Source organism: Lepisosteus platostomus, chromosome 9 (genome assembly GCF_059453375.1).
Source record: "Lepisosteus platostomus isolate fLepPlt1 chromosome 9, fLepPlt1.hap1, whole genome shotgun sequence".
In the NCBI taxonomy this organism is placed as follows: domain Eukaryota; kingdom Metazoa; phylum Chordata; class Actinopteri; order Semionotiformes; family Lepisosteidae; genus Lepisosteus; species Lepisosteus platostomus.
In genome coordinates this window covers 50289664-50311877 of record NC_142619.1, presented here as the reverse complement: position 1 = coordinate 50311877, position 22214 = coordinate 50289664, and the positions used below count along the sequence as shown (strand labels likewise).

The 22214-nt window shown below is 37.4% G+C and overlaps 2 protein-coding genes across 2 annotated transcripts; both read right to left on the bottom strand.

Annotated features, from left to right (window-relative positions):
• Positions 1–1312: 1312 nt before the first annotated feature.
• On the bottom strand, positions 1313–15313 carry copg2 (COPI coat complex subunit gamma 2). The gene is made up of 24 exons (XM_088645419.1): positions 15155–15313; positions 14152–14204; positions 13565–13645; positions 13397–13468; positions 12948–13027; positions 12171–12246; positions 11825–11917; positions 11476–11562; positions 10492–10649; positions 9685–9818; positions 8971–9038; positions 7550–7738; positions 7361–7456; positions 6989–7232; positions 6698–6773; positions 6421–6524; positions 5604–5729; positions 5298–5366; positions 5014–5153; positions 3710–3881; positions 3318–3415; positions 2865–3003; positions 2422–2520; positions 1313–2086 (listed from the first exon to the last, which is right to left on the bottom strand). Exons 1-24 carry the CDS (start codon positions 15189–15191, stop codon positions 1956–1958), a joined length of 2622 nt encoding a protein of 873 aa, XP_088501545.1. The 5' UTR covers positions 15192–15313; the 3' UTR covers positions 1313–1955.
• Positions 15314–18577: 3264 nt separating this feature from the next.
• Positions 18578–21353, bottom strand: ucn3l (urocortin 3, like). The gene is made up of 2 exons (XM_088645429.1): positions 20920–21353; positions 18578–19163 (listed from the first exon to the last, which is right to left on the bottom strand). Exon 2 carries the CDS (start codon positions 19152–19154, stop codon positions 18708–18710), a length of 447 nt encoding a protein of 148 aa, XP_088501555.1. The 5' UTR covers positions 19155–19163; positions 20920–21353; the 3' UTR covers positions 18578–18707.
• Between the last annotated feature and the right edge of the window lie 861 nt (positions 21354–22214).

Genomic DNA, 22214 nt, shown 5'->3' with positions numbered 1-22214 from the left:
CCAAAACTGACTACTTTTAGAAGAGCAGTTTTTTTAAATTAGTGTCCATAGAAAGTCTACAAGCCTTTCAAAATTAACACATTTTGTGGCCTAAGAGCATGAAAATCAAGACACATTAAATCATGATTTATTTTACCTTTACACATTGTAACACAACCTCCAAGTAAAAAAAAACAACAGATGCTTAAACATTCTGAAAATGCTGCAAATGAAAAACAAGAAAAATGGGTTGGATAAGCACACACACCCCTTAGTAACAGCAATTTTAAATTGGCACTAATGTAACCAAATGTTTTCCAAATCACACAAGCTAATTAGCCCCCTCCTGTGTTCACTGTAGTGATTCGAATGATTTCAGAATAAATTCAGCTGTACCTACAGGTTTCCTCTGCTGGATAGTCAACTACTGGCAACAAGTCTTCTGGGATAAAGTTGTGGAAAGTCATAGAGCAGGAGATGGATATGGAAATATTTTAAAAGCGTCAAGTATTCCTTGGACCATGGTCAAGGCGATTATTAAGTAGTGGAAGGTGTAGTGCACAACTACAGTCCTGCCTAAATCAGGATGCCCATTCAACCTGGATGACCAAGCAAGAAGTAGACTAATCAGAGAGGCAAATGGCAAAAATCTCATCAGAGACTGAAACACTAGTCAGGACAGAAGGGAAAAATGGATCGAGCAAAGTATAGAAAGCCCTTGAGGAAAACCTGGTGCCTTCCGCAAGAAAGCTGAACCTGGGACGGACTTTCACCTTCCACAATGAGCTGAAACACAGCCAAAGCCACAGTGGAGTTGATGAACAACAAAAAGGTAAACTCTCTCGAGTTCTCAGAGCCCTGACATCAAACCAATTGAAAATCTGTGGAATTACTTGGAAGGTTGTAGAGTAGTTCACCAGCGGCCGCCTTGCACTTTGACTTAGCTTGAACAGTTCTGTAAGGAGGAATGGGCAAACATTGACAGATCTAGGTGTGCTATGTTGGAACAGACCTAGCCAAACGGCATTGTGGCTATAATTCAAGCAAAAGCTGCATCCACCCAGTACTAATTCAGGGGTGTGTAGACTTATCCAACCCATTTTTCTAGGTTTTCATTTGTAATTACAAGAGCATTTTTTTCCCCACTTGGAGGTTGTGTAATACAATGTAAAAATAAAGGTAAAATCTGATTTAATGCATCTTGATTTTAGGCCATTAGACAAAATGTTACATGTATTTACATATCTCAAGACATTAAAAAAAGATGAATAATCCACACATAACTTTATGGTGTTACCCATCCACTATCATGAGACATTACTGCAACAAAGACTTAAGTGGTCCCATATTACAATTTATTAAGAAATGCAGAGTAAGGACAAATATTTTAGCAAGGAAATTAAAGATCGCCATAGCATTCAACAATTACAGTTTTCATATATAGACAGGAGAAGCTCTCAAGATGATTCTTGAATGCAAACACATTTGTGTAAATGTTCTATGACAGATAAAGATTACACTAATGATAAACATCTGGTCCTTAATAAAAGACCCATTTAAATCTGTAAATATTGTTTTTAGGAAGGTGGCTGGGATTGAGTAGATTTATTATTTGGACTGCTTGTACTTGAACAGATGTAGTTGTACTTGTACAGATGATAGTTTGTGCTGATGATAGATAACGGTGTTTGTGTTAATCCAAAAAGGCCTCGGCATATTTTAAACATTTTCCTGATGTTCTATCAATTTTAAAGCAAAAGACTTCATATCAATTTGGCCCAAAAGAGTTATTTAATATGCTGTGCAGGTTAACATTCTAGTTGAAACTTGCATTGTAGTCTCTAAAAAACAATTCAGACAAAGGAAAACATGAAAGAAACCATGACTGTTTATTTTAGCATAAGGGCTTGCTTTTCCTTAATGTCTTGGTATTTCTTTTTATCTGAAACGTGCATACTACCCTGTGCCAAAGGGACTTAACCCACAGAAGCTAGAATAACATCAACCGGTGTCTCTTCTTTGCTTCGTACTGTAACCTGCATAGTTACACCATCTGCCAGGGCAAGCCTTGAACGCACCAGCAAGTCGTGACCGCCTCTGAAAACGCCTGCAAGGCAAGACAGAGACGTTGTAGAAAGTCTCTTTTGAAGCAGACAGCAGTGCATCTCCTGTCAATAATACTGAGCTCTAAGTTGCATTCAGTCATTGCAACAATATGTAAAAATTGACAGTTAATACAAAAGCGTACTGAAATGTGCAAAATGTTTTAAATCAATTCTGTACTCAACTGTTCAGGCTACAGAAAGCAAGATAGTTGTAGAACCTTTGAGGAAGTCAGAAGTTTTATTTATGGCAATAGTTCCCCTGGAAATCCTACAAACGGAACACTGCATTCAAAAGATTTTCAATGAAGCCACAAGACCCTAAAATCATATCTCTTACCTGCCAGGAACAGAACATGTGAGTTTTTGTTCTCAGGAACCTTGTCTGACCTCTCACATGGCTGCATCCCCAGGAAGCTAATGATGTTATTGACAGCCTCTGAAATGCAAGACAGAAAAGTCAACAACGACAAATTGATACATCACCAAATGTATGATATTGATTCTGGGATACCAGACGTGCGTACCAAAAATTCTCAGTACAAGGTAGGCATGGATTTGTCTGAACTCCAGTGAGTATTTGTTCAGGTTGAATAAGTCACACCTTTTACAAGTCATCACATTTCAGCAGATGCACTGTATATTAAGAGACGGACATCCTTCAGCTTTTTTCAGATTAATCATATGTTTTATAGTTCCTGGGAATACAATGCACACAGGCTGTCACATGTTAAAAACTCTGTTTCTAAATAAAGTAGAAAAGTCAAGTGTGTTAAGGGTTACCTTCAAGGGTTCTGACAGAGGCAAGAGCAAATGTTTCTTCTTTTTCAAAATCATCTCCTACTTCTTCCCAGGCGGCTCCAAAGTTTGGTTTGAGGACTTTTTGAATGTGGTCAGCGACAGTCACTTCCAAGTCTTCCAGCTACCAGCAACAAAAAACAATCACTTCAGTTCAATTCAATAAATCTGTATTTTGTATCTGGTTTCAAAAGGACAAACAACAGATCTTTCACTCAAGAGCTCTCTGTTTTCATATATTCCCCAACACGAAGTATACTACAAAAAATGAATTAAAATTCAGATGCTTTATGCGCATACTATTATTGTGTAGCACATATATGCTGCATAAGTATTATGCTGGAAAAACAGCAGATAGCAGCTGACACAAAAAGGAGAAATATTTATCTGAATAAAACTAACTCAGCACGGACTTGAGAAATGAGAAATATCACTTACCACATATTCATCGTCATAACCGTCATCATCTGGTTCCCCGGTGTTTGGATCACAGTCTCGTACCAAATACTTCATTGTGCAGCTGAATGTGCAAGAGACTAAAAGATGGAAGAGGATACAAGAAAAAGATTAGAGGAAGAATTTTTTCTCATTTGAATGCGAAAGTGTGAAGTTCAGAAGACTTAAAATTTACAGCATGTAAAAGCTTAAAGCACAATTAAAATATTACCAAAAAAGAAGGCTTATATATCACCGACAGGTTCATTTCTTGTATTAAAATGCACTTTACTGCTGTAGTAGTGTATAGAAGTAGTGCATACAGTAGCAGAAAGTAAGTAAGAAAAAGTAAGAAAAATGTACCCATATCCTTGATAAGAATATTAAGCTCGTACCTGCAGTAGGATCATCATCTGGAAGTCTGACGAGAGTGTAGCACGACCCAGGCTGGCTGTAAGGAAGATTAGGTGCTGGCACGTAATGCACTACTTCATAAGCTTCTGAAGGCTCCATCTGAACCACAACCTTCTGCAGGAGCTGGTCATTCAGAGTGTTTGTGCAATCAAACTTTAAGGAAAAAAACCAGCACAATTAGGATTCTGAAATATGAAAATTAAAGGCACTACAGACAAAATTTGTATTCAAATACTTTTGATAAATTTGAATACCTTTTTTACTTCCCTGACAAACTTGAGTAATAGGGTGGCTAGAGCTAAAGGAAGGTATAATTCTCAGGCAGTGAGACGTTGTTACCATGCTAAATGCATTAAAACAGATCTGCTTGTGCAAAGCAGCACAGTAAATTAAGATGGCATCTTTCACTGGGAACGTCAAGCAGTCCAGCCTGCGTACAAGACGGTACTATGACTGGTACTTGAAATAATATTCAAAAATCAGTTCATGCTATACTGTAAAATACTAAAATATATTTCAAATTTAAAACATGACTACAAATTGGAATTATTCAACATAAGAATGTGTTGTTTACAGGTGGTGCAGTGGTTACCATTGCTGCCCAGTGTTCTATGCTAGACCTGGGGTGCTATCTGTGTGGAGTTTGTACGTTCTCCCCATGTTTGCACGGTTTCCTCCACGTGCTTCAGCTTTCTCCCACACTCTAAAGACGTACTGTACTGGGAGGTTAATTGGCTTCTGGGAAAATAAGCCCTGGTGTGAAAGTGTGCATGTTCTATGATGGACAGCTGTCTCATGCACGGTTTACAACACCCTGAACCAGTTGCTTGCTGGTATAGGCTCCGGCTTCCCAACAACCCCGAATTGGATGAAGTGGTTAAAAAACAGAGAGAAGGATATACTGTTTATGAGCTCTGACTACAGCAGTAACAGTTCAACTGACTGCGAGCACATTTTTTCATATATCTATCTGTGGCCGATGTGCATATTGCTGTTCAACAGATCTGGAAATGACCGGATGAAAAACCATCAGTAGCACTGTACATTACTTAGCAGCATGACAAAGCATGTTATGTTGAGGCTGCAATGCATGTTCCTTTGTGGTTAGATAGATAGATAATAATACTTTATTAATCCCGTAGGGAAATTGATGTTACCAATATAGTTAATTTTTAAACAATTCATTCACAAGCAAAGGAAAAAAAAAAGATTACATGCTACTTGGAAAACAATGCATCTCCATTCAGTTTGGGAGCGGTGTCTCTGAAGGCACCGGCAGACCCACCTGGAACACCATATGGTTTGTGAAGGTGTGCTTGATGCAGCGAACCACGTATTCCGTCTCGGCCTCCGTCAGCTGAACCGGCTCAGAAGACTTGAACAGAGGACCGAGGCCTTTAAACTCGGGAATAGCGGCCAGTTGTTCTGGGAAACGACAAACACGTAAAATACAACCAATAAATTATATTTAAAAAGTGAGAGAAGCATTCAGATAAGGTGGTTTCATCAACTAAAATGCCACAAAACATTTTGAGCCTTTGAATTTTAGAAATCTAGCAATGCTCATACCTTGGTATATATCTTGACGGGAAGGAGCCACCTTTTCTGGCAATTTACTGGTAACCACAGGAGCGATTTCTAAAGAAATAATTAAAAAAACAAATGTATGAAAACCAAGGCCTAAACATGAACACCAAGGCCTAAATGAAATTATTCATATTAAAAAGATGCAATAACATAATGGACGAAAATTAAAAGCAAAATACAATTAAGGATACAATGAAATCTAATAGTACCACACTCATAACTACTGACAAATATTATTAGTATGACATGATGTGTTTGTTTCTTCAACAAGAGGAATGTTTCATTTACCTGTTTTCTGTTCAGTAATTGGCGCTGTAGCCAGTGGAACAGTTTTCATGTCAAACGGTTTCTCCGTGGGCTCAAGGGTGTACTGATGAAGGGATTTCTCCAGCCCAGGGATAGATACAGACAAGCCTAGAAACAGATTTCAGACGTACATGTACTACAGAGAGCTGCTCATCCTTTTAATTAGTGAAGACTATGTGTCTTTAAGCCATCCATTCAATGAAACGCTAGAATATTCTCATGATAAAACTCCAAAGCAGTGTGTTTATGGGAAAGAAAAAAACACTGAGCTTAAAACAATACTTTGGATTGTTTTATTACTTGATTTCAGCAGGAACATCAAATGAGAGAATCCCAGGTTTCAACAATTTGCATGACAATTCAACTTAAATTATGTGGCTTTATGCATGTGGGGAAAAAAGTACATATAAAAGGTCAAGAAGCTTCAGAATGGTCTTCTACTTATAGCTTCATTTTAATAGACTGACACTGTACCGACCAGACACTATATATGACAGACATGAAAAAACATTAATGGCAATGAGCACTGTGCTGATACACTGCAGCACAATGCAGCCTGGATGAATTTGTAGATGCTAACGCAAGAGTACAAAAAGCCCACTCCACTGCACATAAACACATACAGACAGAATCTGTGGCCAAGGAGAACTGCATTATTCAAGAGCATGTAAATGGCTTTAAACACTTTTTGAAAATGAAAGAATATCAATTTTTGAGTAACATCCAAATGCTAAGCATCCTATTACAACACAGTAATAATTACAACAAATGTTTTGGATGTAAACAAAAAATATCTTACCATTGAATATGTACGCAGCATTCAGAGCTTTCTGCTTCTGCTGAAGCACATTCATGTAGAAGGTAGCTCTGTCCCTAACCTCGTCATCACTGTCCATCATACATCTGCAAAAGCAAATATTCCATTTAAATACAAATACAAAACTCTGGATGATGAGGCAGACACACATGTTCCTAAAGGACTAGGTTTATTCCATGCTGAAAACAGAACAGAGAAAACACAACGTTTTGGCTGTGATAGGAACATACGATCCTATACTAGTGAGCTGTATCCTCACCTTTGTAATAACACAAGGACACTGGGGAGCAGGTCATCATTCTGAGCACCAAACTTGGCCAAGGCACTCACGGCAGCTATGACAGGAAAAGGAAGATTGCGGATTAAAACTCAATACACAACTTTACAGAACACGCACAATTAGGTATTGAGAAATGAATGAATGAACTGAAATTAAGAAAATTAAGAAATGAATTGAAACTCAAAACTATTAATGTTATCGTGAAGATTCATAATTTAACCCCAATTCATTCTTTAATTGACAGCAGACTTTTTCCAGAACACGGCTTACCTGCGCGTACAGCTTCGCTTTCAAGAACAACTCTGTTAAAGATGAACCGGATGTATTTGGAGGGGGTAGGGGTCCTAGGTCCCTCTTTGCCCAGCAGATGGAGAATCTTTGTCGCCAGGACAGTATGCTCACAGTCCTCTATGAACTCGCACAGGTGAGCCAGACCAGTTTCTTTACTCTCTGGATTCTCCTCAATGATGCTGATGATACAGTCCACAATGGCGCGCTTGTAATCAAATCCACCCTGTAAAAAACATACGCAGCACAAATGTTTCTTAAAAAAGATTTACTGTAACCGGATTACAGAAAATATGGAAGTATCTGCCAATATAGGGCTAGATTAAAAAGAAACCTGAATTAAGTGTGACTTACATCATCTCTCAGCATGTTGGACAGAAAGTTCATCATCACACTGTGCTTCCGTGGATATTTCTGACAGAGCGCGCTGATAGCTTGCACCACTACAACCTAAAAAAAAAAAAAGACATCGACAGCGTTATTTAATGCCTTGTCAAGTCTCCCTCTGAAATAAAACTGTGAAACAAAATTAAATGAAATCACCTTAAACTCATCGGATATTTCTGACACAAAGGAGGAGATCTGCTTCATGAGCCTATCCACACTGCTCTCACTGCCCGTCTTTAGCAGCGTGGTAATGGCCAGGGTTGCAATGCTGCGGTTCGAGTCAGTGATCAGATTCTCCAAGTCTAAGTTACAGGCAGTGACTGCTGAAGGATGTTTCATTGCAACCTAAAGAAAAAAAAAACATATCCATGGGTCACTTTTAAATGATATCTTCATCCCAGATGCCTGCTAAGAAATGTCCTGGGTCCTTCTTAATACCTCTTGGTACCTTCTATGACAGTCACTTATAAAATAGCGTGCGCAATACAGTTAAAGCTTTACCACCTAACCTTTTGCTGACCAGCATGTTCTACTAACCGGTATCCTCTTCATAAACCAGTACAAAACTGTCCTTTATTATCTGTGAATATTTCTGGTTATATCCAGGTTGCATCTTCTGTTGCTGCTGTCTTTCTGTATGCTCAGTCACTGTAAAAAACTGCCACAACGCAGACTTAGTGTATCATCTTTGTCTAGTTCTAATTTTAAAATAGTTACATCATCGGCCATGTGTGCATTTTCTGGAATAATTTCTGCTGTATGTTCAGAGTGTTATCCTTTTCATCATGGCAGAAAGCGTTCTAGTGATGCTAAAAACCTGTCATCACTTTGCTTGAACTACAGTTGTATAGTAGAAGAATGTACTGTAGAATACACTGACATTTTAATAATATAATTGTATTATTACACTATTGTAATAATAAAAATAATGAAGGTATCAATTGTAAATGCAAATGTCACATAAGTGTGGTATGTTTTGGAAATTTCAACTTGCATTTAGGTTGTGCGAAACAGGTTTACTGGTAATGTGATACGATACTTGATGTACTTGATGGATATTGGACATTAAAGCTTTCACAGTAGCAGTGCTGGGGAAAATCATTTTTTAAAGTAATCAGTTACAATTCCAAGGTACTTGTTAATTTTAAAAAAGCAATGCCTTATACAAGAAGTTGGAAACAAATTTTTAAATTTAAATTTTACACTGACCTATGTAGTATGTTTGTAGTTACTACATTATCTCTTACAAGCATTTCCCCCCAACTTCTTAACTAAAAGAAATTATTTAAACAAATGATGTAAGGACTTTTGAAGGTTTCCCCAACACCCTATAAACGCTTGTAAGAGTTGTGAAAATAATACAAGCTTTCAATCAAAGCAAATTTTCAATCTTAAGTTTCAGGATCATTTAAGATTGATTTAAATATCTATATTGCATAATGTTTTTTAAAAATGTTTTTTGAACAATCGAGAAATCTTTCAAGAACCTTCACATATAAAAGCTGTAGAACTGTCAAAGTCAATATTTATAATAAAACTTCAATCATGCTATTCTACAAAGTTGTCTGTTCTCATACCTTATTAAGGGTTCTGACAGCTGCATAGCGCAGAGCAGCTTTGGGAGAACTGCAGAACAGCTGAAGCACTGTTTTTTTAAAAAAAAAATTAAAAGCATTAAAAGAGAGCCTGTTGAGAAAAATAATTTCGGAAAATCTGAGAAAGCAAGGATTTATTTTTCGATGGCAAATTCAGCACAGGTGACACGAGTTTTAAACCAACAACTCATGTTCAAAAATCTACAACTCTTCAGGCTAGCCCCCAATCTCTCTATCAAGATTTTAGAAAAGTGGATTGATTTTTGCTTTTCATATCCCAGTGAATTTACAACACTGATTTGCAAACTACAAACTCACTTAATCAGTGGCTTGACTGAATCTCATGAATAAAACTGCCGAAAACAGTACAGAAAGATTCAAAATGCAAACAATCTGTCTACCAGCAACGTATTTCTATGATGACAAATATTATAATAAAACATCCAAGAAATAATGAAGACTAAGCATGCATCCTATGAGAAAAAGGGGTTCCAGCAGGATTTCTGTCTCTACTAAGGCTATAAACAGCTCCTCACCTCAGGTAAGCATTAAATTGATCTAATTAAGGATGAATTAGATCAATCTAGCCCTTTCCACAAGTTCAAGCAGATGTTTTATGGAGGGATCTGATATTTTAAGGGGAAGCAGTGGGGCCCAGCATGCTGGCTGATTACATACGATCATCTCGGAGCTCACCTGAGACGGCCGGAGCAAGCTCTCTGGCAGTGCAGTTGGGCAGGTGCACAATGGCTGAAGCTGCTTCATAAACCACCATTTCGTGCTTGTTCCTCAGGCAGCTCTCGATGAAGTCGAACAAAGGATTGTCATGCCTTTGAAAGAGGAAATACAGAACGGTACTTTAGGTTGGGGTGAGAAGAAGAGGGCTTTTACAACAATAGAGGAAGATGCTTCAGAAAATATTCACACGAGGTTGGAATGAAAAGAACATAACCTTTTTAAAAATGTTGTTGACAGACTTCAGAGCTTCCCCCAAAGGACAAGGCGATAAAATAAAAACCATTATTTGGCAGTTTATTTGTATAGTCTGTGTAAATAACTATGAAAACATTCCGTGATGACTAGTTATAAGGGGTGCTATATAAAAATAAAATTGAACTGGACACATTGACCCAGGTAAAGATAAACTGAAATGCTGCCTGCCCTTTTTAAACTTAAGAACTTTAGATCGACCCAGGCATATGAAAGACCATGAAGACTGTGGCTACCCTCTTCTGTCCTTCCACTAACTTTCTCTTTTCCCTTCAGTTCTCTCTTTCACACCAGTTTTCCTTTTTTCTACTCCTTTCTTTCCATTTTATATTACTGTTGGATTTATACAGTTTGTTTAGCTACCAAGTCTGTCATGCCATGATGATGGTTTACATTAGTTCATTCCTTTATTTTTACAAGGAACCATGTAGTATTGTTTGTTTTCCTGAAAACTTTATTGGACATAAATAAAAGCAACACAGAAGGAGCAACTGAACACACAAGAACACTCACCCTCCGTCTGCCTCCTCCAGGAGCCGGCTGGCTATACGGATCAGCATGCAGTAAGCAAATGGGGACTTCAGCCCAGACTTGGTGAATTTGTTCAGCATTTTGGATACAGCAAGACGGTCATTTTTTCTCAGGTGGTACAAAAGACCTAATGCATGGTACTACATTGAAGAAAATAATGTATTACTCCCCGTTTTTGACTGACAGACATTATCAGCACAATACACGGCTGTCAGGAACCGGTCACAAATGAAAGCACATTCATGGCATACTTTTATTGATTTTAAAGATGTCTCAATGCTCCATATCACTAAGAAACAACTATTTTATAACAGTGTGGGACATATGTTTAAGCAAACATGGACATGTTGATGATTAGTATGAACAGAGGTAAAATGTGCCTGTGGGTTCTCCAAGCTGACTGAGATAATTGTGAATTGCATTACGGCCTCCTTCCCCCATAAAATAATCCAAATCAATAATTAAAGAAAAATCTTAACCAAGATTAGCAAAAGCAGGAAGCATTACTCTGCTCAGACAAAACCGATTTTAACTACACCTTCAGCAAGTTGCTCAGAAATCATCTGACAATGAATTACTGATTGATACCTTGCACATTCCTGATTTAAACTCTTAACAGTGTCTTAGAAGCAGACATACCTGCTATTGCAATAGGTGAATAATACAATAGCCCCCAAAATATGAACTTGTTGCTAAGCTGTCTTTTTCAGCCTGCATCAGTCCCATCTGATCTCTGAGAAAAAGAGCTCTGAAATTCAAACTACTATTTACTGAAAAGATACAACATGGAAATGTCTGTATAGTCCCCGAAGTTCAGGTTTTAAAAGACCTCATACCATCATTACACTTGCATCTTTTCATTCCTATAGCTTGTTTTTGGAGTCAGTAGTATAATGCACAATTTAGTCTTATCTTATAAATTACATTACAAGAGTCGAAATTAAAGCAGTCTAAACTGCAGATTACCTGAACCATGATGTTGTCACTAGATGCAGCCTCCTGAGCCTCATTTACCCATCGCTTCACCACATCATAGCTCATCTTCACCATATGCTGCAGGAAAAAACCCCGAAACATTTCACTCAGGCACAAGAGCTGATTAATGCAATGTGTGATTTCAGTCACTACATGCATGAATCCAGTCAAGAAAAACAGTAAAAATATGAGTGACAGCACACTATATGACAGGCAAAATCTAACTTTAACAGATAAACATCTCCAAATCGACACTATAAAGTTGTGAAGGCTTGTGCCAATAATTTTGAATACAACAAAGTATGACACATTAAATGTAGTGAAATGCTGAATCTCTTACCAATGAGGACACTAATGCAGAGCTGGAAACGCTGGGAACTTTGTCCACAATGGCCTGTTTCATGTACCTCTCAATTGCCTGTAACATGGTAGTCTGCAAAACACAGCACATGCATACCACTGAAAAACCAACCGCACATCTGCATTATACATATATCAATTTGATACAAAAGGAAAGTTCTGAAGAACCCATTGGAACTAAAGAGCAAAGCAATTACTAACAAAAATCAAGTACAAACCATAAAACAATGTTAACTGAGTGAATAAAAACTATCCTCTGTTCTAGCTTTTATTTGAAGATCAAACGGATCGGATTTAAAAATGGCACTAAAGAGAAATTTACTCACATCAGTGATCCGGCACAGAGCCCGGATTGCTGGTCCCCTGTAGACATCTTCCTTTCCAGTCATGTCCTTGGTCAGGCTGGAAGGAAATACAGTTACAGCATCTATACATGTGTAAGAAAGCAGCACAAACACCTCCAAGGAAACCTGACTCAAGGTAATAGAGCTGACTTATCACAAAAACATACAGCTGAGAAGAGGCGATACGGCGCAAACTGCTAAGCCAGGTTTAGTAACAATGATCCTAAAACTCCAACAGAGCTACTCCTGATTTTCTCCAGATTACATAATATTCAATTAGCTGAAGATCTACTCTGCCAAACATGAGTCAAAGTTACAGAAAAGAAAAATAGAAATTATCTAAACCACACTGCACCAAAAATAAAAAAATGTGCAAATTTCTGCCCACGTGTTAAAAATGAAATCAGAAATATAAATGATCGAGGTATGAAAAACATTGTAAAAATCAATTTAATATCACTGAAAAGAAACTTGCTGGTTTTCATGCACCGAAATGCCACATTGATATTCCTAGAATAGGAATAAGAAAATGAAAGTGTGTGCTAAGATCATTTTGGGGGAACAGCGTGAAAGTTTGCATTATCTCTGCTGAAGGTTCCTAGACAAACCTTTCTAAACCCAATATAGTATAATATGAGCAGTGTGGCTTAGTGAGCTAAAACTACAGTGACTATGGCTTGCAACCAAGCGCGATTATTGCTGAAGAAATAAAAACTCTGCCCAGACAAAAATTAAACAGACCTCAGAGGTCATCATTACCTGCTTGTTACAATAATCACATCCTCCGAGATGTTTGCCATCTCTTTAATAGTCAGGTAACACATCCTTCTTAGTGTTTGCTGCGGATGGAAAATGATGGGGATGAAAAAGATACAACAAGCACAGAAACTAAACAAAGAAATAACAGATCATTTTATAATGGTAGTAAAAATAAACTCTTATAAATGTTTCAAGTTACCATAAAAGTGTGCTTTTAATTTCATGTGCACTGACACCTTATACTCGCCATGCCAATTCTGAAACAAAATAATTCAACATAAAAATTTCACTGCATATCTTATTCTCAATTGTAAGATTTTTAACAATGCAGTATGCAATGTACTGTATGTAGTTTATTCATTTCTATACTGGTTGACTGAACAGTACTGTGCGCTATGCACTTTTATCACTACATGCCCCTGTAGATACTTATTGTAAAACAGATTTACATCATTGGACTGGAATAGCCTGGTCATCGCAAAGAAAGCTTCCGTGGCTTCGGTGGTTCCAAAATGTTCCCCCTTAGAAAACACAAAAGAAAATCTCAGATTCAAAGACACCTTTCAGTTGACACTTTTCACATCTTGAATAAAAAGGATAGCAAAGTGCTGTCTCACCTGGTTGAGAAGGTAAATGATCTTGGTGAGGATGTGGAGGCATCTTCTGGGGTTGATCGGGGTCTCGTTAAAAATACGAGCCTATAGACGAAACCACAAATCATACGTCAGAAAAGACTGTACACAGTGACCAAATTGTTTTTATTTTCAAGTGAAAGGGGGAAGAACAGGTATCGGCAAAATTCTGTTTTGAGTCTCTGAAAAGATGTTCACAGCATCAATTCATGTAAACTTACCAACAGCTAATGCATTTTCACTGCTTTATAAAATTCTGTTTTAAAATCATTGATAATAAATATAGCACTCAACTGGTTTTCATACACTGAAATGCCCTAATGACATGTTGGCATTCAAGCTAAAATAAAAGTCTATAGTCTTTACCATTGATTATACCGGTTAAGTCCCATTCACACATTCTCATGAACACTGACCAAAATCAAAGTATCCTGCTCAGGGGTAAAAGAGCAGCACCCCACCTATATATTAAAGCATAGCTTTATATATGAAATAAACATATATATATATCCACCGAGCATCTCCCACCTGTAGCCCCTACCACATAAGAAAGGAAAAATATTTATCAGCACCTCCTGTAACACAGCACTCTTCTCCAGATGCTGGAAAGGGTTTGAGCCACTTCCTGTATGAATTATAAGAGATGAAAAGAGTTTAGAATAGTTTAAGGTTAGTACAGCTACTGAGATTTTTTTCTGCTACTAAAAATGGGTTCTACCACTTAAGCGTCAGAAGAAACACGCAGTACTGTTCCCTGCAAAACATCAACTTAACCTCAGAAGAAGCACTCAGATAAATATTTTCAAAATTAACCCGATTTCGTTAAAAAAAAACTATTTTCCTACAACGATGAAATGCGTAGGGTCCTGTACAGTTAATTGAAGTAAAACGTGATTTCAAAATCGAGACTGCCATCAATTAATTAACCCTCAATGTCCATCACTTAGTAGGCATAAAAGCGTAGTGCTAAACTTCAAAACAATGTCAAAAGAAAACGGCATTTTTAACATGCCAGCGTCTTCACATCGTTATTCCTTACTTCTGCAATCCATTCAGACTTCGATAGCTGAAGAAAAACACCGATACAACAGAATGGAGCCACCATCATAATATTCCTATTTTCAATGTTTTCAAATACTCTCAACTACTTTTGCCCACGCTGGACGTTAAGGATCAGAACCACTGCAACACAACAAACTGTGCACGTTAAGCAGAAGATCAATCACTCTATTTTATTTCGTATTTTGACTGACTGAGCAAGCGTTTAGGGTACTTATACTGTCCTGTTCTTATTGAGTATAAAACAGACGTCAGAAGCATAAGACGCGTACAACAAACACGCTACACATTGTACCGTTTGCATGTAACACGAAGTACATACAGGAAAAACTGCACACTGAATCTTAGACTTAAAGTCAAAGATTGGGAAAACATAAATAAGAAATCCTGATCGTTTGTCTTGCGGCCTGCTGTTCTCCACCTGAGACATCTTCCTGGAATTTGCTAGTCTTTGCAGCTGTGAAATATTTCCCACAAATCTCACGAGTTCTAAATGCATTCAGAAACAAAACTCACCGGACTCTTCGTCCTTCTTGTCGAATTTCTTTATCATCCCTGTTATTTCTTTTGGCGATGTCGAAAGGACAACTGCAGTCAACACCAAGAGTTGAGCTGCCGGAATACAGTTCCACGTCACTCTGCTGGCCAGCCAGTCACCCACTCCACGTCGGCGGAAACTGCGTCACGACCACGGCGCGCAGCAGCGACAGAGGAGGGAGGGGGGAGCGACGTGCTGGGCAGCCGAGTGAAAACGTCAAATGCGCTTTTTATTTCAATCCTTATGGAGTGAGGCGTAGCGGATATGTTTAAGGCCTCCTAATTCATAAATTGTGGGTTCAAGTCACTACTGCAGACGCTACCGTTTTTATCTTGAGCGAAGTACCTAATTGCTCCAGTCCACACTCATTTGAGTAATTTATAAATTTATAAAGAGTGAAGTTCTGTGAGCTTAAATTGTTGGAAAAGAGTACCCGGCTGGAAGTAGGGTATTCTGGAACCCCAGGATTGACTGTAAGATAACTAAAAGTCTAAACAAGCAAGAAGATAAATTAATTCTTCAAACATACTGTAGATTTATTGCGAGGCTGGAGTGAAAACTAGCAGGTAAAGACATCGTTACTCCCAAGACCAGGCTTAGGAAACACTGTTAAAGCGTCTTGAAGTGCCACGTAGATTTAGCGGTTGCGCCACCTGTTGGACAAAGGTAGATTGCAGCTAGCGACATTCATTTTTGTTAAGGGGTTTGAATGTTTTCAAAGTAGTCACCAACTACTGAACGTTGCTGCTTGGGTCTAAAAATTAAAATGCATGGTCAAATATTTTAGCTTTGTTTCACTAGTTCCCCGTGGATTTCGGAGTAAAATTCAAATTACTGCAGCTCACCTTTAAGGGCTTGCGTGGTTTGGCTCCTGGCCACCCCAGTGAACTGTTAACTCCCTATACACCTGCACATTTCTGCTGTTTAGACTCCAACTTCCTTTCAGTTCCCAAAACAACACTCCGACAAGTTCTGTTTCTCCGAGGCTGTGGAATAATTTTCCAGCCCATATTGGTCCGCTCTTTCAAAATTTTGTCTTAAACCTCACGTGTAAATACAATAGCTTGTATTTTATTTTTCCAATATGTGAAATGGTATACAGTAATAATTTGTATAAGTATGTACTAGTATTATTAAATCTTTAAATAGATGTGATGGAATTTAAATTAGTAATATACATGACCATTGATGCATCAAATCAAATTAAATGCATGAAATACAATTGAGATTGAAAATGTATGACGATATATTTTAAGCACATAAAAAAGTGCAATATTATTAAAAGCTGTTTATAACGTGTTAACAGTATATGGTACCTAATGCAATGTGTACTTGGAAATAGTAAGTATTGAATACATAATGTACATTGTACGGTAGGATTTAATAAAGTAGATCCTGATGTTCAGACAATTGTTTTTTTACAAGTTTCAAGTAATCTTGTGTATTTTGCTGCCATCTACTGGACATTTGTATGAAGGAGTTGTGGTCTCCCTCAATTTTAGTAAACCGGACGTGAATCGGGCTTTAGTTGTAATGAGTTTGACATTTTAAACCGCTTAGCAAGGGCATGACCTTTTCTCGTAATGGACACGAGACGCTGTGTTAGTTCATCTGTAATGCATCACCACAACATCCACGAAGCTTTTAATTTTAGTTTGCATTTTCTAGATACCACCTTCAGCTACTGTATGTAAAGAAAACACCTTTCACTGCTTGTGAGATGGTACCCTATACAGCACTACATGTGGTCTGCTGTCATTTGAGCTCATGCAATGCAGACCTGCTGAAAAGCTACAAACACACCACTGTGTCTATTTAAGGTCAAGGCCAAAGGCAGAGGTGTCCTGCTCTGAGGAGGATAGCTCCAAAAGAATATGATCAGGTACTGGCTGGCACGATTCATGTACAGGGGCTTACGGTAAACGTGGTGTTCAAGCTATTTAAAAGCTGGAAATGATTATGATTGTATGAGATTACATAAACCAGTTTTCTCTAGAAATGATAAAAAGGTTAATGGTTTTAGCGTAGCACAAGCTCTTTCTTTTTTCGTGTGTGATCAGTATTTTAATCGAAGAAACAAGTAATAGGTTTATTCCATGCTGAAAAAAAGAAGAAAACACAACGTTTCGGCATGGAATAAACCTATTACTTGTTCCTTTGCAGCCTACGCATGCTGACGCAGCTACCCACCTGTACTTTTAATCGAAGAGCTGTTTTGTGGAAAGTATTTAAATCTGGATATTTTCAAAGAAATTCACTTTAACATCCAGTTGAAGTTGAGATTTTTGGTCGAAAACGTGATATGTATTGCATAAGGGAACTATGCCAAATTGAGTAACTCTTTGAATTTGATAAAATCATATTAAGAAGAAATATCCTCTTCATTATATATTTATATTGAATTATTCACATGTGCAGCATACTTATTGCTGTACTTGTTGCTAGATTTGGTAAACCGTGATTTTGTTCCAATCGAAAACAAAGCTGAGAATCTGAGACGGCAGTACATTGCGAATGCTAATACATGCACTGCACGTGGAAAGTTTTAATTGCCCTGTCCAACATTAAACCTCAAATGAATGAGTTGTAACATCTCCAATCACGTACTGTAGGAGAAAAAAGGAGGAAAGCCTAATACAAGACATTGACCTCTAGTTAAGACAATAACATATTAAAAAATAAAAAAATAATTCAATGTTCTCTTTTATTAAAGGTTGAGCGATGCAAACCTTGTAAAAACATTGCTGAAAAGTGTCTTTATTACAGTATGTTAAGTTCAGTTCCCAAAAAGAACTATTCAATGTTTGTATTTCCAGGCTCATTCAAGGGTTTAAGGAATGCTGTGTAATGCACATTTTAAAAGTTCTCGTCCTTAATGCCTTAAACTTGTTTTCAGTAATTCACAACATTTCATTATAATCCATTTTAAATTTAGTGCCAGTATTTATGGCATTTTAAAAATCTTTTTGCACCTCTCAAAATGTATCTGAGTATTCTGTTAATTCTGCAAATTAAAATACAATGTTTGTTTAGAAGCCATCCAATCATCTCCAGACGTCTGTGCAAGAGTATCCTCAACAGTAAGTTCCTCGTTCCAGTTTTTTCATAACAAATAAACCTTGAGTTGCTCTACCTGCACTGCAGTGACAGTTCTGATAATTTGGCAGGATTGCTTCCTATTCAGTTTGGCTCATGCCAGGTCTACCTAGGCTAAACATAATTGCTGTTTTTCTATGTGGTTAAATAACCTTGACTTCTCACTTATTTTATGTTATTGGACACTACTGAGAGCTTTCGCTCTTTAATTGTTTTTGTCACCACGTTATTTCAAAAGCGAGGGGACACTATCAATACCAGCGAAACAACACTCCAAGATGAGAAGAGCACCGCCGGATACAGTATTGCTCGTCAGAAGCAAATGTTTATTTTTGAAACCTAAGCTCTAACACAACCCAAAATGGCAGAGAGAAAACAATATATAGACTTAAAAAAAAACCGTAACAGACTCCACAGAGCTGCTCCGAAATCCCTTCACTTCCTTCGCCCGATCTGAGCCATGAGGCGAGCGTTGGCTGCCGCCTTTGCTCGCAAGTTTTTTGCTTTTGCAATGTTGAAAAGGATGTTCATGATATTGGTGGGCACATCTAGGGACAAGGTGAATTTGGTCCGGCGATCACTTTTGGCACTGTTCTGGTACATCTTCCCCTTCAACTGAGTCTGGCGCAGGTATTTGTAATGCGAGGCGGGAAACGTCCTTTTTTCTCTTAATTCTGCAGACGAGAGGTCACCCCCAGGAAGGTAGAGGAACCTCCTTCTTTCAGGTAGGTAGTTGTCCTGGAGGTCGCTTTTCTTTTCCCCTGAAAGGATTTCATTGTTGCAGAGAAAGTTGGATTCACTTTGATAGAGTCTGTAACAGAAGCTGGTGGTTGGCGTGCACAATAGCGTAAACAGAAGCAGGGTTTTGATGTAAGACATCATGGTGTCCTGCTATAAAAATAAAACAAATGATTCATTAGCCACACTTAAAATCCGAGTTGCACTTTTAAGGCTCAGAAAGAGGAGGCAGGAGTTGTAATACAATCACAGGTTGTGCTCACGAGAAGTGTTGCCTGTACAACTTAATGCAAAATGATACTTTACTGCTAAATGGACAACTCCTCACATTGGCGTGGCATATAAAACACAACTGTACCCATTATGATTGTAACAGTTTTTTTATTGTTAATACAAAACATCTTGAAGCAGTTTCTTCTAAAAAATTAAAAAGTTAGAAAAGTGGGGGAAAATTATACAATTAAATTAACGTGGTAAATAAGGACGCATTTGTAACAATATGCGTCTTTATTTACTTGCAGTAATATGTGATAATGCCTTATTTTGCCTAAAGATTTCACATGGCCTTAATGTTTTTATTACCGTCAATTCTTAATCAAAATAACGTTGTCTCTAATGGCATTGATTGAGCGTATAGGTTTAGAAATTTCGATGAATGAGTCACAAGAGATGTAAAAACACAAAAATTGCAACACTAACCGGTTTTACTGCTTGATTTACTAAATGCAATAAGGAGACGCTACTGTAAAATGCATGAAGAGAATAGCTCAGCATACTAAATTGCTTTGTACTGTATGTTTAAGAAAACTACGGAGGCGAAACTTTTTTAGAAAGTGCTTTTGAAATGAGTGCAATTAGTATTTTATTTTCAGTACATTTATTTATATGAAGTTGCTCTCTGAATTCTAGTTCCAGATCATGTAATTTTTACAAATTGCAAAAAGAAAGAACCCAACCGAATAGTTCTGTGAAATAAAGACGGAGTATACGAGCGAGACCGGACAGGTTTCTTCTGTGGATAATGTGTGGCGTATTTTAGAGTGGTCTATTTGCTATCTTCCCATGTTATTTAATTTCTTTATAATCGACACTTCTTACTTCATGACGACTTTAACCACTCCTCCTAATTTCAGTTGTTGTTTTGTGACCATCTAGGTCAGCACTATTTTAACGTGAATATTTAACATTATTATGGTTAACAATCAATATGAATCGATATGTTGAATCAATCAGTACTATGTATTGCAAAGTATATGGATGGCAAAGTAGGGAATGTGTGTTGGGTATCAGATGACTGAGTTGTTAATAATTCAATCTAGATCCCTTTTAAACTTCCTTTTGTATAGCTTTTTCCAACGAAATACCTAGCTTTTAAAATATGCTCCTTCAAGTGAATACACAGCTTGTTCTTTCGTCCCGTGAATATTTCAGCTTTCTCTACAGTTTAATCCAATCTTTATTTTAGGCAGCGACAAATCCTATGTAATTAATTATACGTTTAAAATTAATAAGAAACTTCAAATTTACAGTAACATACAGTACATGGCTAGTCTCCTTAACACCTTCAAATGTTGAAGTCTACAGAAACAGATTTCAAAGGGAATAAAATAGCGAATAATTCCAATTTTCTTGCAATCTGCGTAGCCTAAAATAGTCGAAACGCTTAATATTTAAAATACAGAAGTAACACAGAACTGATTTGCTAGTGCAAATTCGTAAATACCAATTCAAACTGAAAAACTGTAACAATGTTTTCAATTTATCACTTCAATCAGATAAAGTACCTTTTCTGTTATGACTTCAAGCATTCACCTAATGACCAATAGCATTTATTTCAAATAAATTACAAGCATATTGATATAGAAAATATATTTTCTTGGATAAAGGTTAAAAGCAATAAGAGACTTACCAAATTCCTTAAATTGATGCCAGGGATAAAAGTTTGCAGTTCAATCTGGCTTCGAAAATGATGGGGGTGGGGTTGAGAACAGTCCAAGTTTATAATCCTCTCTTCTTCACTTCGTCTCTGTTCCTCTCCTTCAGGGTCTGCCTCCCCCTACACGATATAAAAGTGCGAGATCACGAGATAGAATCGTAATTCTACGCGAAAGAGATTCATTTAGAATAATTTCATTACAATTCACTCATAAGCGACGGTAACGTCATAGTTCTGAAATGTTGTGTTTTTGCTTAGAGCTTGGAAAGGATGGGCTCTGAGCAAACTAGGAAAACCTGCGCTGCATTCTTCTTAAGTACAGTAGTCTGAAATGCAGCCCATCAGATGCTGCTGCGATTAAGTACCACACACATCACTCGAACTGTTATGTATCTGCCTGCTTGCTGTGCAATTAATCTGCCACCAAATGAGTGTCCACGCCTTGTCCTAGCGTTACTTCAATTCTCGTCTACCCGTCCATAACTTTATATTTGTTAGTTTATAAGTGTAATGTCGTCGTGTTGCCAACAGTGCTTGGCAAAAGTATTCTCTCCCTTCACTCCCAGTGATTTCTCGACTTGTTTACTTACAAATGTTGCAAACACTCTTTGAAAGTGAATAAACTCAAAAACGTGAAGGAATTATATTCCTGCAGATAGAAATTCTGTATTCATAAAAAGTGAGAGCATGAACTTCAGAAACTTCATTATTAACATGGACATACAGTATGCTGTACAACAGTTTATGTTTAGCTCATGTTTATACCAGAAAAACAGTTCCACAGTAACTTTACTCCAGTAATACTGCAGTCTATAATTGTTACAGATTAAAAATCTAAAATAAATTTTTACACATAATAATGTAATCAAACCTATAAATTGTGATTATTTGCAGTGTGTTGCCTTTCCCATTGTCACCTATTTTGTCAAATTATAAAATGATGCATGTGCATTTTTTTAACCTTAAAAATCTTAATGTTCGAACTGAACATTAGATTCATATACTGTAAGTAAGACTTCATAAGACTTGGAAGTCTTATGAAGTCTTACTTACAGTATATGTCAGCAAAATTTAAAAGAGAAGACTGAAATTTGTTGATTTGCTTGGTCGAAGCACCTATAGCAGCAATTGCATCTGCAAGTCTTTGTGGGTCTCTAATACTGTAGCAGGGCTCCGACTAGCTCTGTTGGTAGAGAATGAGATTCATAATCTCAGGGTAGTGGGTTTGTGTCCCACATCGGGTGCAAGGTTCTCTAATAACCCATACT